This window comes from Loxodonta africana, chromosome 3 (assembly GCF_030014295.1).
Source record: "Loxodonta africana isolate mLoxAfr1 chromosome 3, mLoxAfr1.hap2, whole genome shotgun sequence".
NCBI classification, from domain to species: Eukaryota; Metazoa; Chordata; class Mammalia; order Proboscidea; family Elephantidae; genus Loxodonta; species Loxodonta africana.
The window spans coordinates 40,896,139-40,913,379 of record NC_087344.1 but is presented as its reverse complement, the minus strand read 5'-3'; the positions used below and the strand labels follow the sequence as shown (position 1 = coordinate 40,913,379).

Genomic DNA, 17,241 nt, shown 5'->3' with positions numbered 1-17,241 from the left:
GTGTTGCAGCTGCAAGTGTTGAGCCCATTTCTCTTGGCGGTGGTGCCGAGCAGCAGGGTAACAAGGACTCCTGCTAAGGGGAGTCTAGCTACATCCTTGGAGCTGAAAGGGGTTATAGTAGTAGTGGTAGTAGTGATAACGGTAACAGGTCGCATTTAGTGGGTGCTTAACACCACGATCTGTTATGGTATTTTTAATACTGTCAGTTCTCTGTGGAGTGTAATAAGCATTGTGGGTATGCTCATACAGACGAAGAAACAGAAGTATATGTTAGGTACTTGCCAGAAAGAGGCAGGGTCAGGATTCAGACCCGAGCAGCCTGATTCTTCACTAGGATGCTAGCCTAGCAGGTCCCCTCCAGTGCTAAATTGGGGTGATGTGGTATTCAGTGGACCTTTGCAAGGGCAGGTGGTAGAGTCTGTCTGAGCCATGAGGACAGAAGAGCTGGGCTTCATGTAGTCAGGGTTCACTAGGACTTTAGGTCAAAAATGTAAGTACCTGCCGATCACCTAGTACAATGCAATCACTTATTTAGAAATCAGCCACGTTTTGACATGTGAATAGTGAGTTAAGATTTTAGAATTTTTCAGTTATTGACGAAAGAATTAATAATGTTATTATTATCGTTTTTTTGTTTCTCTTTTCTTTCCCTGCTAGTCTTTTGTTTTTGGTGGGATCTGTCGTGTGACTTGCCTCTATGGCCGAGTACAAGTGTTTGGTTTTACCATCAGCCAAGGTCAGCCTGCCTGTGAGGTGTTCTCTGCCTATACGAACTCTCTCCTGAGTATCATGGCGGTTCGTTACCCGATGCCTGAGAAAAGCAAGAAGGAGATGAGAAGGGAAGCCCGAACTTTGCTCAGAGCTCATCTTCTCCGGGGTAAGCAAAAGAAGGGGTGATTTACTGAGGGTCTACTGTAATAAGGCTAATAATTTTTAGATGTTTGCTGTAGTCTAGGCATTACGTTAAACACTTTACATTATCTATTTAAAGCCTCACAGTGGTCCTTAAAGTGAAACTTTTTTTTTTCTTTTTAACTGAGAAAAATTGCCTAAGGCCATACAATTAGTACGTAGCAAACCCAAGTAGACTTCTCCATTCAGATATGTCCATGTTACACAATGGGGCGTCTTAAAAGAGGCTCTCAAACATAATTCCTGCTCTCAAAAAGTTCACAGTTTAGCTGAGAGGAGGTACTAAAGGGTGTAGAATTTAGCTGAGTTCTTGTTCATGAGGTAGTTTTATTTTTGTGTTACAGATGACAGATGTCGGTTGATGAAATGTTTTTCTCCTCTGTGTTCCATCGTGGTGCTGGAACGTCTGAAAACACCAACTACGGAGTTCATAATCAGCCATCCAGGTTTATCTTATGTCTTCTTACAAGAGGTAGAACCGGTTTTCATTCACAGTTTTGTCAGTTATTTACACCAAAACAGTCATCAAATGGTGTTTGTAGGATGCTGTCTCAGAAGACCAGTTTGTCTGTCACGTTAGTGCTGTAGGTCATGCAGAACGTAAGGCAGGTATACAGTTAGAAAGCAATATACGTATGCAGGAAAAAGATTCAGCATAGAAAGGTGTTTTCCCTCTCCTTTCTTAGTTTCATCCCCCAGTGAAAGCAACCATTTCATATTGTAGTTCGTTAAATGCCTTTTGGTTTTTCAGTGGTTGTCTTGATGAATTCAAATGGGATGCTTAAACCTTTATTTCTTGATTTATTAAATTGAAGTAGTATAAATTGTTTCCAGAATATGACTAGATAATTTAAATGTACTTAGACTTTCTTCCATCTCTCATTCCTCACCTCCACGTTTTTGATTAATGTTATAAATTTCCCAAAGTGAAGCTCTCTTTCTGTGATGGTCTTCCATGAGCTAATAGGCTGAATCTAAAAGCTGGAAACCAATATACAGTATATATAATCCCTTCAGAGGAGCCCTAGTGGTGCAGTGGTTAAGTACTCAACTGCTAACTGAAAGGTCGGTGGTTAGAACCCACCAACCGCTCTGTGGGAGAAAGATGTTGCAGCCTGTTTCCATAAAGATTTACAGTCTTGGAAACCCTGTAGGGCAGTTCTACTGTGTCCTGTAGGGTTGCTATGAGTCAGAATTCAACTCAACAGCAGTGGGTTTTTTGGTTTTGCCTATAAACCCTTCATTCATTAGATAGCATGTTGATCGTTTGCCAGGTGCTAGGAGTACCTCGGAGCCCTGGTGGTGCAGTAGTTAAGAGCTCGGCTGCTAACCAATAGGTCGGCAGTTGAAACCATCAGCCGTTCTTTGGAAAACCCTATGGGGCAGTTCTGCTGTGTCCTGTAGGGTTGCTATGAGTCAGAATCGACTAGACAGCAATGGGTTTTACGGGTAGGAATACCTCATTGAATACAGTACAAACATTCCTGTCTTAGAGCTTGTATTCTAGTTGGGGAGAGACAGAGGAAACAAAATAGATAAGTAAATATGTTTTATGTTAGATACCTAGCCATGATTGTGAGGCTGGTGCAGGACCTGGCAGGATTTCATTCTATTGTATATAAGGTTGGTGTGACTTGGAGCAGTGTTAGATATCTAAGTGCCCCGGAGAAAAGCAGCAGGGAGCGTGGGGGTGGTTTGCAGTCTTAAATAGGGTGACCAGAGGAGACCTCCCTGAGGAGGTGTTCACGCACCATAGGTGCCAGGGGAGGCCAGTGCAGAGGGAGGGGGGGCTCAGATCACACAAGGACTCTGGAATTTACTCTGAGTGGGTGGGAAGCTACTAGGAGGTTTTGGGCAGAGGCATGACAGGATCTAACTCAGTTTTTTTTTGTTTTTGTTTTTAATATTGTGTTTTAGGTAAAAGTTTACAGAACAAATTAGTGCCTCGTTCAACAAATCGTACACAAAGTGTTCCATGGCATTGGTTGCAGCCCCCACACTGTGTCAGCACTCTCCTCACTTCTATCCTGGATTCCCCATTTCTTTTAATTTGGTTTTCCTAACCCTTCCTGGAAACACTGGTGGCGTAGTGGTTAAGTGCTACGGCTGCTAACCAAAGGTCGGCAGTTCGAATCCACCAGGCGCTCATTGGAAACTCTATGGGGCAGTTCTACTCTTGTCCTATAGGGTCGCTATGAGTCGGAATCGACTCGACGGCACTGGGTTTGGTTTTGTTTGGTAACCCTTCCTGTCTTCTCATCTTTACTTTTGGGCAAGTGTTGCCCTTATGGTTTCGTATAATTGTCCTACGGAACATGTTCTTTTCGAGTGGTATTGCTTATTTTATGGGCCGGTCTACTGTTTGGCTGGACGGTGGTTTCCAGGAACGGCTGCAGTTCCAAGTCAGAGGGCTGTCTTAGGGCCATAGTCTCAGGGGTTCCTCCAGTCTCTTTCAGGCCAGTAAGTCTAGTAAGTCTGGTCTTTTTTTAAGAATTTGATTTTTTGTTTTACATTTTTCTCCTGCTCTGTCCAGGACCCTCTATTGTGATCCTGGTTAGAGCAGTTGGTGGTGGTAGCCAGGCACCATCTAAGTCTTCTGGTCTCCTGGTCATGTAGGCTGTGGTGCATGTGGTTGACTTAGGTTTTAACAGGATCATTCTGGTTTCTGTGTTGAGAATATACTGAGGTAGAGCAAGGGCAGAAAGCGGAGACTGCATAAGAAACTGCTTGTAAAATCAAGGCAAGGTGTGATGGTGTCCTCATCCATGAAGGCGGTCAGAAGCGTCCTAATTCTGGATATGTACCGAGTAGAGCCTGTAGGATTCGGGGGCACGTTGGAAGTAAGGTGTGAGGAGGAGTCAAGGGATAGTGCCGGCCTGTTTGGCTTAGCAGCCAGGTGCACAGAGTTGCCTTTAACTAAGATGAGGGGACTTCAGGAGGAGCAGGTTTAGATGTGTGAGCTTCACATCCCTGTTAGACATCCAGTTGGAGATGTCAGGGGGGCAGTTCAATATGTGAGTCTGGAGTAAAGGAAGAGGCTGGAGATTTTGGGAGTCTTCAGAGAGGGTGCTAAAGACCATGATATGGTATGGTAACGATTCCTCAATGGAGTTGATTGAGGTCTGAACCCTGGGGCACTCCAAGAAAAAGGAGACTAAGGAGGAGCAGACATTGGAAAGAAAATACCCTGGAGGCCAAGTGAAGTCTCAGGAGACACTGCAGATGATAAGATCAGGCCTGAGAAAGGACCCTTGGGTATAGAAGCATGGTTTGGAAGAGAGCAGTTTCCTTGGATAACTGACTGAGGGGAGCCTTCTGTGGGAAGAAATTAGTGGTGAGAGAGTTTGCTTTTGTAGAGTTTAGCATGTGAAGGGAAGGAAAGAAATGAAGTAGTAGCTGGAGGGGAAGTGTGATCAAGAGAGCTTCTTTTTTTAGAGATAGATTAAAAAAAAACCTGTTTGGATGCCTGTAGGAGTGATCCAGAGGAGAGGGGAACTGATGATGCTGTAGAGAGAGAGACTGGCTGATGCTGCGCCAGCGGGTCTACCACGAAGGGAGGGTCTGGGGCCCATGTGGTGGAGTGGCCTTGGGAGTGTTGGGACTTCATGCATAGTAGTTGGAGGACACCCCAGGATAGGGCCAGGGATGGTAGAAATTCTCATCCTCTTATTTCCTGTTAGGCTGAGAAAGAGAATCAAGGTCACCACTGAGTAGAGGAGTAAGTAGATGTTGAAGGTTTGACGTGAGAGGCAAAGATGTGGCATGATTGTGTAGATTTCATTTACTGCAGAATCCAATAGGGTGATCGGGGCCATAGAGAAGAACATGGAATCGTGTGTTACCAAGCCTTCACCACTTGAAAGTGAATGTTCAGATGCTACGGATCAAGCAGATTCTTTTTTCACTTACTTTCAGCTTTTTTTACTATCTTCCTGCGATGTACTCAACCACGTTGTTGTTTATATTCCTTACGCTCTTTCTTGGATAACTTTTCCCCTTTATGTATTAATATACTCTGGGGTACTTTTTCATAAAGTTGGCTAGTGAATTTGAGATTATTTCATTTTATAAAATGTTTTTATTTTGCCTTCAGTGACCAATAGTTGGGCACAGTGCAGAATGGTAGGTTCAGAAGAATTTTTTCTCTGAACTTTGAAGCCCTTGCTCCGTTGTTTTCTAGAATCCAGAGTTGCTGATATGAAGTCTCACACCAGGCTGATTCTTGGCTCTTATGATAGCTTTATCTTTTGTGTTGATAATTGCATAAGGACGTGTTCACGGATGGGTGCCTTCGTTCATCCTCTTCAACATGGTAGGCTCTTTCCACTTGCACCTCATCTGCTTCAGCTCGGGAGCATATTCTCCCATTTCCGTGGTGCTCCGGCACTTCTGTTAGAGAGCTGTTGGACTTGATGGACCTGGCTTCCATACCCTTTTATGGACCTGGCTTCCGTATGCTTTTGTCTCTACTTGCATAGGCTTTATCCCTTTTTTTTGGCTTTAACATATTTGGGAATTGCTACTTTATTCCCGATTACCAACCTGATCTACATTTGTCATCCTTCTGTTATTTAACCTTATGTTGATTTTCATTGTGGCGATCATTTTAAATTTCCTGTAATTTTCTTAACTCTGGAGTCTCTGGCAGAGGTGATGTATCTTGGAAGTGAGGATACCAAAAAAATAAAAATAAAACAAAACCTGTTGCCGTTGAGTCGATTCCAACTCAGAGCAACCCTGCAGTGAGCATAAGCTATGAAAATAGAGCAACGTGAACGAATTCAGGAATAGAGCAGACAGGACTTGCTGAGGGGTTGGATTTGGCATTGGATGACGTTGGTAAAGGGAGGGATCAAATTTATCTTCTGTAGCTCACAACTGTATGAGGCATATTAATTTAGAACTGAAGAAAAATGTGCGTTTTTTTTCTTTTTGCCTTAAAACTTAAATTGTTACTTTCAGACTCCAACTTCCCACTTATTCCCTGAATATTTAACCTTGAAGTCTGTTGGCATCAGGAGAAGCAAGAGGAAAAATGGCCTTCAGTTAAGTGAGAGTGTCACTTCAGCAGTGGACGAGTTGGTCAGTGTTTCTTGTGGTGAGTGATGTGTATTGATAAGTTTGACCGTCGTATTCCACCAGAGCTTCAGACGATTACTACTCATTATTAGAGTCCTAAAGAAGATGGCTAATTCTAGGTGTCAATGTTTGTCTCACCCCCAGAAGAAGTAGATGGCTGCCCTGTCATTCTGGTTTGTGGAAGCCAGGACCTTGGAAAGTCGACGTTTAATAGGTATCTCATTAACCAGTTGTTAAATAGGTAAGAGGGCTTTTATTCTTCTTGTCACATATACCTAGGCTTTGGGCATGGAGTAGGATTTTTTTTTTTTTTTCTTTAATTTAAAACCTTGAGGTATGCATGCTAACTTCTAAATTGGGATTATATACAACTGCTGTATAAAGCTGCTCAGCTGAGTGATGACATTCTTTATTTTAGTGTGTTTGAGAGAGGGGTGATGACACGATTAGCGTGTATTGACCTTGCTTTGCTTGTAGGCGATCTTGCCAGAGAAGACAAGAGAGATCTTAGCCTCTCTGTTTGTCCAGATGATATTTCTGAATCCAGAGATTCACAGAAGGGATCAGTTTTGTTGTACTTTAGAGATGCGATTTTAGGAAAGATCAAGTTGTGTGCAGATAATGAACGCACACTTTTTACCGTGCCTGCCTTACCTTTTCTCTTTATATTTGTGATTAGTAGTCTGCAAAGAGAAAAATCAGTGGTCGTCTTTGGTACATTATACCTGGAAGGCTCTGCATGCGCTGAATTACGCCTGTGTGTCACATAAAATCTTTAAGATCTGACTTACCTTTTCTACAGAGTTTAGCTAGTTTAAGATTTTCTTTTTCTTTTTCTTTTTTTTTTTTACTTTTCAGTATTCCCTGTATTGACTATTTGGAATGTGATCTGGGACAGACAGAATTTACTCCTCCTGGTTGCATTTCTCTGTTTAATATTACAGAACCAATTCTGGGTATGTAATACAGATTTTTAAAATATCTTGGTTTTATAAAAATCAAAAGTAATGATTCTTATGAAAAACTCAAACAATATAAAAGCATAAAAAGTGAACATGCCCTCTACTAGTGATCTGCCTATAACTGTTCCTCTACCACCTGGAAAAAAGCAAACAATGGTTCTTTTCTAGGATTCCATTTCAGTAAATGGTACTGTTATGCATTTTGTTTTAGGTAAATTAGAAACACACTTTCCCCCTAATATTAACATTTCACAATATCCTAGTACAGTTCTTAAACCAAGAAATTAACATTGGTACAACGCTATCCCATTAATGTGCTTTTTCTTATGCAGAATCCAGCCTGGAACCTCACAGTGCATTTTGTTGTGTCTCCTTAGTCTCCCCAGTCCCAGAGGGTTCCGCAGCTTTTCGTTGTGTTGCATGACCTTGATACTTTTGAAGTGTACTGCCTCTGTGTATTTTGTACATGGATATCTAATTGTTCCGCCACCATGTGCATCACGAGTTTCTTTGCACTTTTGCCAAAAATCAGTTGTCCATAGATGTGTGGGTCGATTTCTTTTTTTTTTTAAAATAATATTTTAATGTGTTTTCGATGAAAGTTTACCCTGCAAATTAGGATCCCGTTTGACAATTTCTACGCAAATTATTCTGTGACATTAGTTACATTTTCCACAACGTGTGATCATTCTCTTTAATTCTGTTCTGGTTGTTCTGTTTTCAGTACTCTAGCTTCCGTGCCCTCTTACCTTACCATTTTTGCTTTAGTGTTATTGTTGGCCTTTTGGTCTCATATACGTTGTTATTAGTGTGTGAGTCCATTTCTGACTCTATTCTGTTCCACTGATTTTTTTTAATCTGTCTTAATGCCCGTACCACACTCTTTATTCCTGTCGTTTTATAATAAATTTTGGATTCAGGTGGAGAGAGTCTCCAACTTTGTTCTTCTTTTCTAAAGTTGTTTTGGCTATTTTAGATCCTTGTAGTTCTATATGAACACTTTAGAATGAATCTCACATTTTCTACCCCAAAAAAACTGCTGGGGCTCTGTTAAATCTATAGGTCAACTTGGGGAGGATTGAATCTTCCGACCCGTGAACATTCATTCTATCTCGCTATTTGTTTAGACCTTTTTTCTCTCAGCAGTGTTTTGTAGTTTTCAGTACGTAGATTTTGGATATCTTTAGTCATATCTGTAAGCATTTCATATTTTCAGTGGTATTTTGTTTTTATTTCAATTTTCAAATATCATCGCTAGTATATAGGTATAAAATTGATTTTCATATGTTGGCCTTACATCCTGAAACAGCAGAACTGGCTTATTAGTTTTGGTAGCTTTTTTGTAGGTCTCTCAGATTTTCTACAGACGAGTTGTTTGTAGGTACAAGAAGTCCCTGGATTACAAAGGAGTACCAATCTTAAGTCTGTCTTTAAGTCAAATTTGTATGTAAGTCAGAACAATTAGGTATGGTTAGTATCTAATGTCAGTTAATCGAATGTTTGTCTTAGTATATGGTATATAGTGTACCTTTCTGTGTGTAAAAAAATTAAACACTTCCAGATATGCTAAAACATCTGTTACATAATAATACAGTACTAGTGATAATGTTTTGATGCACGTTGCAAAGCAGTGCCCATTTGCTATTATAAGCCATTGTACGTACCTCAAATTTTTAATAGAATAGGCATTATGAAGGTTGGTTCATAACTAGAAGTTGTACATAAATCAGACTTTTGTAACCCGGGGGTTGCTTGTACAGACAGCTTTGCTGCTTCCTTTTCGATATGGATGCCTTTTCTTTCTTTTTCTTGCCTTAATTACACTGCCTATAACCTCCAGTACAGTGCTGTATAGAAGTGTGGAGAGTGAGCATCCTTGCTTTGTTCCTGATCTTTGGTGAAGAACATCCGCTCTTTAACCCTTAATTATGATGTCAGCTATGGGTTTCTCATAGCAACCCTCTCTCAGGTTGAGGAAGTTCCTTTCTGTTCCTAGAATTTTCATCAGGGATGGATGTTGGATTTTGTCAGATGATTCTTGGGTGTGTTGAGATAATCATATGTTTTTTCTTATTTAGTGTGTCGATATGGTGAATTACATTGATTCTTGTTTAAAAAAAATTTTTTTATTGTGGTGAAAGTATATATGACATGTGCCAAATTAACAATTTTTACATGACCAGTTCAGTGACATTGATTACTTTCACTGTGTTTGCAACCATCACCGCTATCCTTTTCCCAATGATTCCACCACCATTAACAGAAGCGTAGTGCCCGCTAAGCCGTGACTTCCCTTTTTCCCTTTCCTCCCAACCCTGTTAACCACTAACAAACTTTGATCTCTGTATATTTGCCTATTTCATATAAGTGGAGTCATACAGTATTTGTCCTTTTGTAACTGGCTTTACTAAGCATTATATTTTCAGGACTTCATTTCTCTTTATGGTTGAGTAATAGTCCATTGTATGCATATACCACATTTTGCTTATCCATTCAGCTGTTGATGGACATTTAGGTTGTCTTCACCTTTTAAACCCAGAAACCAAACCCATTGCTGTTGAGTCGATTCTGACTCACTGTGAACCCTATAGGACAGAGTAGATGCCCCATAGGGTTTCCAAGGAGCGCCAGGTGGATTCCAACTGCCGACCTTTTGGTTAGCAGCTGAACTCAACCACTGTGCCACCAGAGTTTGGTTATTGTGAAAAGTGCTGTAGTGAACATTGCTGTCCAGGCTTCTGTTCGAATTCCGGCCCTCACTGCTGGGCATGTAACTCAGATTGAGATTGCTGGGTCATGTGGTAATTTTCTGTTCGACTTTTTGAAGAACTACCAAGCTGTTTTCCATAGTGGCTGTACCATTTTACATTCCCACCAACAATAGATGAGGGCTCCAGTTTCTCCCCAACCTCACCAACACCTGTTGTTTTCTGTTTTTTTGATTGTTACCATTCTAATATATTGCTTGATTAAATGTTAAACCGGTTTTGCATTTTTGTATAAACTCCATTTGGTCATGACTTATTACTCATTTTGTATATTGTTGGATTTGATTTGCTAATCTTTTGTTTAGAATATTCAAATCTATATTCATGAGGGGTATTAATCTATAGTTTTCTGAAATGGCTTTGTCAGACTTTGGTATCAAGGTAATGCCGGCCTCATAGAATGAATTGGAAAGTGTTCCCTCCTTTCCTATTTGCTGGAAGACCTTATGTGGAATCGGTATTATTTCTTCCTATATGTTTGGTAGAATTCAGCAGTGAAGTCATCTGGGCCTGGAGTTTTCTTTGTGGGAAGGTTTTTAAATACAAATTCAGTTTCTTTAGTAGATACAGTGTTTGTCTTAGGCTTTCTCATGACTGGATGGATATTATATATTTTTAGCAAGAATACTATGGAAGCAATGATGTACCCTTCTCAGTATATCATATTTTGAGGTATATGATGGTAATATGCCTTATTATTGGTGATGTTGACTTTGATTGCTTGGTTAAGGTGTCACCTGACTTTTTTTCACTTAAAGTTAACTGTATTTCCCTGTGTAACTAGTAAGTGTCTTGTGGGGTTTTTTGATAATTTTTGCTTTATGTATTTCAATGCCATGGAAGCAGCAGTCAAGAAATCCCAAGATGCATTGCATTGGGCAAATCTGCTGCAAAGGACCTCTTCGAAGTGTTGAAGAGCAAAGATGGCACTCTGAAGACTAAGGCGCGCCTGACCCAAGCCAGGGTATTTTCAGTCACATCATATGCATGTAAAAGCTGGACAATGAATAAAGAAGACCGAAGAAGAGTTGATGCCTTTTAATTGTGGTGTTGGCGAAGAATATTGAATATACCATGGACTGCCAAACGAATGAACAAATCTGTCTAGGAGGAAGGGCGGCCAGAATGCTCCTTAGAGGCAAAGATGGCGAGACTGCATCTTACACACTTTGGACGTGTTGTCAGGAGGATTGAGTCCCTGGAGAAGAACATCGTGCTTGGCAGAGTACAGGGTAAGCGGAAAAGAGGAAGACCCTCAACGAGGTGGATTGACACAGTGGCTGCAACAATGAGCTCAAGCATAACAACGATTGTAATGGTGGCGCAGGACCTGGCAGTGTTTCGTTCTGTTGTGCATAGGGTCGCTATGAGTCGGCACCGACTCAGTGGCTCCTAACAACAACAACAACATTTTAATGCTTTGCTGTTGGGGGTATAAAGATACATAGGTTTTTCTTATTGGTGTATAACCCCTTTATTAATACAAACTTTCTCATTTAATGCTTTTTTACCTTGAGTTCTACTTTGAAATTATCGACACTTTTCTCGTTGATATTTGCCTAGTGAGTTTTTTTTTAATAGACTTAATTTTTTTTTTTAATTGAGCTTCAAGTGAACGTTTACAAATCAAGTCAGTCTGTCACATATAAGTTTATATAGACCTTACTCCATACTCCCACTTGCTCTCCCCCAGTGAGTCAGCCCTTCCAGTCTCTCCTTTCATGACAATTTTGCCAGCTTCCAATCCTCTCTACCCTCCCATCCCCCCTCCAGACAGGAGATGCCAACACAGTCTCAAGTGTCCACCTGATACAAGTAGCTCACTCTTCATCAGCATCTTCTCCTACCCACTGTCCAGTCCCTTCCATGTCTGATGAGTTGTCTTCATGAATGGTTCCTGTCCTGGGCCAACAGAAGGTTTGGGGACCATGACCGCCAGGATTCCTCTAGTCTCAGTCAGACCATTAAGTATGGTCTTTTTGTGAAAATTTGGGGTCTGCATCCCACTGATCTCCTGCTCCCTCAGGGGTTCTCTGTTGTGCTCCCTGTCAGGGCAGTCATTGGTTGTGGCTGGGCACCAACTAGTTCTTCTGGTCTCAGGATGATGTAAGTCTCTGATTCATGTGGCCCTTTCTGTCTCTTGGGCTCATAGTTATCGTGTGACCTTGGTGTTCTTCATTCTCCTTTGATCCAGGTGGGTTGAGACCAACTGAAGCATCTTAGATGGCCACTTGTTAGCATTTAAGACCCCAGACGCCACAGTTCAAAGTGGGATGCAGAATGTTTTCATAATAGAATTATTTTGCCAAATGACTTAGAAGTCCTCTTAAACCATAGTCCCCAAACCCCTGCCCTTGCTCCGCTGACCTTTGAAGCATTCAGTTTATCCCGGAAACTTCTTTGCTTTTGGTCCAGTCCAGTTGAGCTGACCTTCCATGTATTGAGTATGGTCCTTCCCTTCACCTAAAGTCGTTCTTATCTACTAACTAATCAGTAAAAAACCCTCTCCCACCCTCCCTCCCCGCCCCGTAACCACAAAAGTATGTGTTCTTCTCAGTTTATACTATTTCTCAAGATCTTAATAGACTTAATTTTTTAGAGCCATTTTAGGTTTACAGAAAACTTGTGCAGAAAGTGCAAGCGTTTTTGTATTCCCTTCTCCCCAGTGCACACTCTTTCTCTGACTGTTAACGTATTGCTTTCCTGTGATACCTTTGTTATAGTCGATGAATCAGTGTTGATGTTATTAACTAAAGTCCATAGTTACATTCGGGTTTACAGTTTGTGTTGTACAGTCCTGTGGGTTTTGACAAATGCATAATGTCATGTGCCCACCATTACGGTACCATACAGAATCATTCCAGTGCTCTAAAAATCCCCTGTGCTCTGCCTATTCATCCCTCCGACCTCCTTGAACTGGCAACCACTGATTTTTTCTCTGTCTCTATAGAATGTTATACAGTTAGAATCATCCAGTATGTAGCGTTTTCAGACTGGCTTCTTTCACTTAGGAATGGGCATTTTAAGGTTCTTCCACGTCTTTATTGCTTGATAAGCTCATTTCTTTTTATTGTTCAATAATACTCCATTATATAGCTAGACCGTCACTTATTTATCCATTTACCTACTTACTGAAGGACATCTTGGTTGCTTCTAACTTTTGGAAATTATGAATAAAGCTGATGTGAACATTCCTGTTTAAGTTTTTATGTGGATATACATTTTTATTTCATTTGAGTAAATACTAGGAGGACATTTGGTATATCATATGGTGAACCTATATTTAGCTTTGTAAGAAACTGCCAGACTGTCTTCCAAAGTGGCTGTTTTCATTTTCCAGTCCCACCAGCCATGATGGGGAGGTTCTGTTGCTCCACATCCTAGCCAGCTTTGGTGTCCTCTTGGTTTGGATTTTAGCCATCCTGATAGATTTTTAGGTGATAGGTGATTTGCAGTTCCCTAAGGACATATGGAGGAGCCTTTGTGGTGCAGTGGTTAAGCACTCAGTTGCTAACATAAAGATTAGAAATAGGGACCCACCAGCAGCTCCAAAGGAGAAAAGACGTGGTGATTTGCTCCTGTGAAGTTTACAGCCTAAGAAGCCCTATGGGGCTTTTCTACTCTGTTCTATAGGGTCACTGTCCGTTGCAATTGACTCGACGACACCCAACGACAACGACATATGAGGGAACAGTGGTAGAATTCTTGCCTTCCATGTGGGAGACCCACTTTCAAGTCCCCGCCTGTGCACCACAGGTGCAGCCATCATCTGTCAGTGGAGGCTTGCCTGTTGCTGTGATGCTGAACAGGTTTCAGCAGAGCCTCCAGACTAAGATGGACTAGGAAGAAAGGCCTGGCAATCTATTATCAAAAATCAACCAGTGAAAACCCTGTGGATCACAACAGTCCTATCCTGTTGTGCATGGAGTTGCCATGAACTGGGGACCAACTCAGTGGTAGCTAACAGTGACACATGCTGCTGAGCATTTTTTTCGTATACTTACTTGCCATTTGTATATCTTCTTTGGTGAGGTTTCTGTTTGTATCTTCTATCTGTTTTATAATTGGGTTGTTTGTTTTCTTATTGTTGATTTTTAGGAGTTTTTTGTATATTTTGGATGCAAGTCCTTTATCAGATACGTGTTTTGCAAATATTTTCTCCCAGTCTGTGACTTCCTCATGAGTTTTAATCCTGCTTTTTATTTTCTTTTACTTTAATTAATTTTAATTTTATCAAAATAATACATGAACTTATTTAAAAGTCATAATATTAAAAGGCTTATAGCAAAATATATCAGTTCCCTGCCTCTTGGCACCTCCCTAAGTCCCCCTCTCTGAATATAACTTGTCTAAATTCTTTCAGTAATGTCTTCTGGCATTTACCTATTTCGTTGTTTTTCAATTACATGTAGATGTTGCTCTCTTTTTATTAGTCCGTTTTAGACATTATCTATTGATTTATTGATTACCTATCATGGCAGATGAGGATTCCCTCTGCTTTTCCCCCATCATCACCTTATAGGTGCATTACAATTTTTAGTAAAATCAGTATTCATTATTTATAGTGTTATCCTAATCAGTGTTCACAATTGAGTCTTGTAGTGCACTATGATTGTCTCCATTTTTACTTTGTTCTCCCTGAGGGGATTCTTTCCCTTGTTTTATGTTTGTGTTTGCTTTGTTTTCTTTGTGCCTTTGCTGATTCCCACACCTTCTAGGAGTCAGTACAGCTTACTAGTCCAGTCATATCAGATAACCTTAGTACCAGTGTTTGTCTTAGTGACGTCCCTCCTGGAACCCTCCATTCTTCTCTCTGGGCTGTTTGCTTGTTAGGCCTACTGCATAGCTGTCAGACTTAACCTTTGATGTCTTCCTTATGATACCTTTTCCCTCTCTTGGGTTGGATTTCCACTTAGCTGGATTTCATACCTTTCTACTTCTTGATTTAGTCTCTTGTTTTGCTGGAGCACATCTTAGTTGTGCTAGTAGGTTGTAAAGGCAGTACAGCAGCAAAAGGCATGGTGATGACAACCCTTAGCTCCTTGTGTCTTGAGTCTCACTGCTCCAGTCTGGACTGGTTGTCTTCCTGAAGGACTGTTGCCCACCTGGGATCCCCTCTCATCATCCTCCTGTTGATTTCCGTAACATTTTTGTGGATATAACCTCCAGTGGGTCTCCTGGTTTGCTCCCTTGTCTTGGTGGAGCACATCCCCCAGTACCTTCCTAGAAAAGTTTCATGGGAGGCTAATAATCTTGGAGACTTTGCACATCTGAAAATGTATTAATTCTACCCTCATAACTACGTAGATAATTTTGGCTGAATGTAAAATTTTAGTTCAGAAATATTTTCCTTTAAAATACTGAAAACATTGGTCTCTTTGTTGTCATTGTCTTCTTGACAGTGAGAAGCGTGAAGTTTTTTTTTTCCCTGAACTTTGTGTGTGACTCGTCCCTGGAAACTTAGAGTGGTCCTTGTTCCCAGCACTCTGAAATCACAAGAATATGCTTTGGTGTGGGTTTTCATTTGTCGTGTTGAGTATACAGTGAATTCTTTCACTTTGGAAAGTCGTGTCCTTCAGTTCTATGATATGTCGCAAATATTTTCCTTGATTCCTTCCTCTCTGTTTTCTCTAATCTCTCCTTTTTTGGACCTCTTCTTAATCAGATGTTGAATCTCTGAGGCTGAACTTTTTATCTTCTTTTTCCCTTAAGCTTTTTTTTTTTTTTTAATGAAAAGACTTCATTTTTTTACAACAGTTTTAGATTTACAGAAAAATTGAGAAGGTAGTACAGAGAGTTCTGTATGCCCACACCCAGTTATCCCTATTATTAATGTTTTACATTCCATGGTATGTTTGTCGTAATTAAATAACTGATTTGATATATTATTAACTAAAGTCCATAGTTTATTTTAGATTTCCTTACTTTTTAATGTAATGTTCTTTTTCTGTTCTAGGATCCCATCTTGGATACCACATTACTCATGTCTTCTTAAGCTCCTCTTGGTTGTCAGAATTTCTCAGACTTTCCTTGTTTTTTGATGAGCTTTCCAGTTTTGGTATTTGTATTTGGTTTTGAGGGGTCAGGTGCTTGTAGGATGTTCTTCTATAGGAATTTATCTGCTATTCTGCTCATGATTAGAAGGGGTTTATGGGTTTTGGGGAAGAAAATTAAAGAGGTAAAGTATCATTCTCGTCACATGATGTCAAGGGTACATACTATCAACATAATTTCTGACTGTTGATGTTGCCCTTGATCACCTGGCCAAAGTAGTGTTACTCAGGTTTCTCCACAGTCAAGTTACTCCTTCCCCCTTTACACAGTGTGCTCTTTAGAAGGAAATCACAATGCACAGCCCACACAGAGGGAGTGGGGAGGCATGCTTCTGCTCCCTTAAGGTGAATATATCTACATAAATTATTTTGGACCTCCTAGGCTGAACGTCTTCTGTTTTCCGTCGTCGTCTTTTCACTCTCTGGGGGAAGACTTTCTTAGCTGTATCTTCCAGCTCTTCTATTAAGTTTCTTATTTCTGACGTTGTGGCCACCAAGCCTTTTTGAAGACTGTGATTTCGGTTGGTTCTCAGCTTTCTTACTACTGGCTTAGGATTTGGAATTTTGGGTCAGCCGAGCCAACTACTCTTCATCCATCTGCATTCTGGTTTCCAGATGCTGTCGTCCCCTCCCTGTATTCTCCATCTTCTGAGTTTATATCTTTATGTAAAATCTTTACTCCTCGTCTAGTGACATTTTGAAAAGGAACAAATTCAAATGCATGTATTCAATTTACCATCCTAACTTAGAGGCCCTTTCCCTGTACTTTAAACCTTTCTGGGACATTTTAACTTAGGTCATTTCTTGTAAATAATGTATAGCTGGATTTTGTCTTTTCCTTTTCATACACCACTTGTGTGACTATCTTTTCATAGAATAATATGTTTGCATTTATTGTGATCCCTGATAAGTGTAGAAATATTTTGGCCATCTCAATTTTGTTTTAATGCTTTCTTGTGTCTGAGTTTTCTTATCCTTATATTTTTCTTTACTAGTTTGAGTTTTATATGTTACTTTTTTTTTTAGTCTTCTGGTTGTTATCCATAATTTTTAGCAAATTAAAAAAATCCGAAATAAATATAGCTATGTTAACATTTATTAGCTCTGGATAGTAAGTATTCTCTGTGCTTTTACATGTGAAGCCCTCCCCTACCAATAAAGAATTGGCATTTCCTCGTACCCCACCCAACCTGGCATCTTTTCTCCTCTCCTACATTTCCCTGGCTTTGTTGAGGATATTTGAAATGTTATTTATAGATGGGTTTTTTTTTTTAATGGAAGGTTCAGAACTGTGTAAGAGGGTAGATAACATAATGAACACCCGTGCCTGGTTTAAAAGAGAAAACATTGTAAGTCCATGTTTAATTGAAGTCCCCTGTGTATCCTCCTCCCCATCATCAAAATCTCCTGCCTCCCAGATTATTATCAGATAGTTATAATTTCCATGTATGTGTTTATTCTTTACAT

The 17,241-nt window shown here is 40.3% G+C and overlaps 1 protein-coding gene across 1 annotated transcript in view; it reads left to right on the top strand.

Moving 5' to 3' along the window:
• The window catches only part of NOL9 (nucleolar protein 9), a 38,717-nt gene that overhangs the window by 493 nt on the left and 20,983 nt on the right, over nucleotides 1-17,241 (top strand). Inside the window, exons 2-6 of the mRNA XM_003413192.4 lie at nucleotides 658-877; nucleotides 1,257-1,384; nucleotides 5,875-6,010; nucleotides 6,136-6,232; nucleotides 6,850-6,947. Of these exons, the coding sequence (XP_003413240.2) occupies nucleotides 658-877; nucleotides 1,257-1,384; nucleotides 5,875-6,010; nucleotides 6,136-6,232; nucleotides 6,850-6,947 (679 nt within the window). The remainder of the gene's footprint in view (nucleotides 1-657; nucleotides 878-1,256; nucleotides 1,385-5,874; nucleotides 6,011-6,135; nucleotides 6,233-6,849; nucleotides 6,948-17,241) is intronic.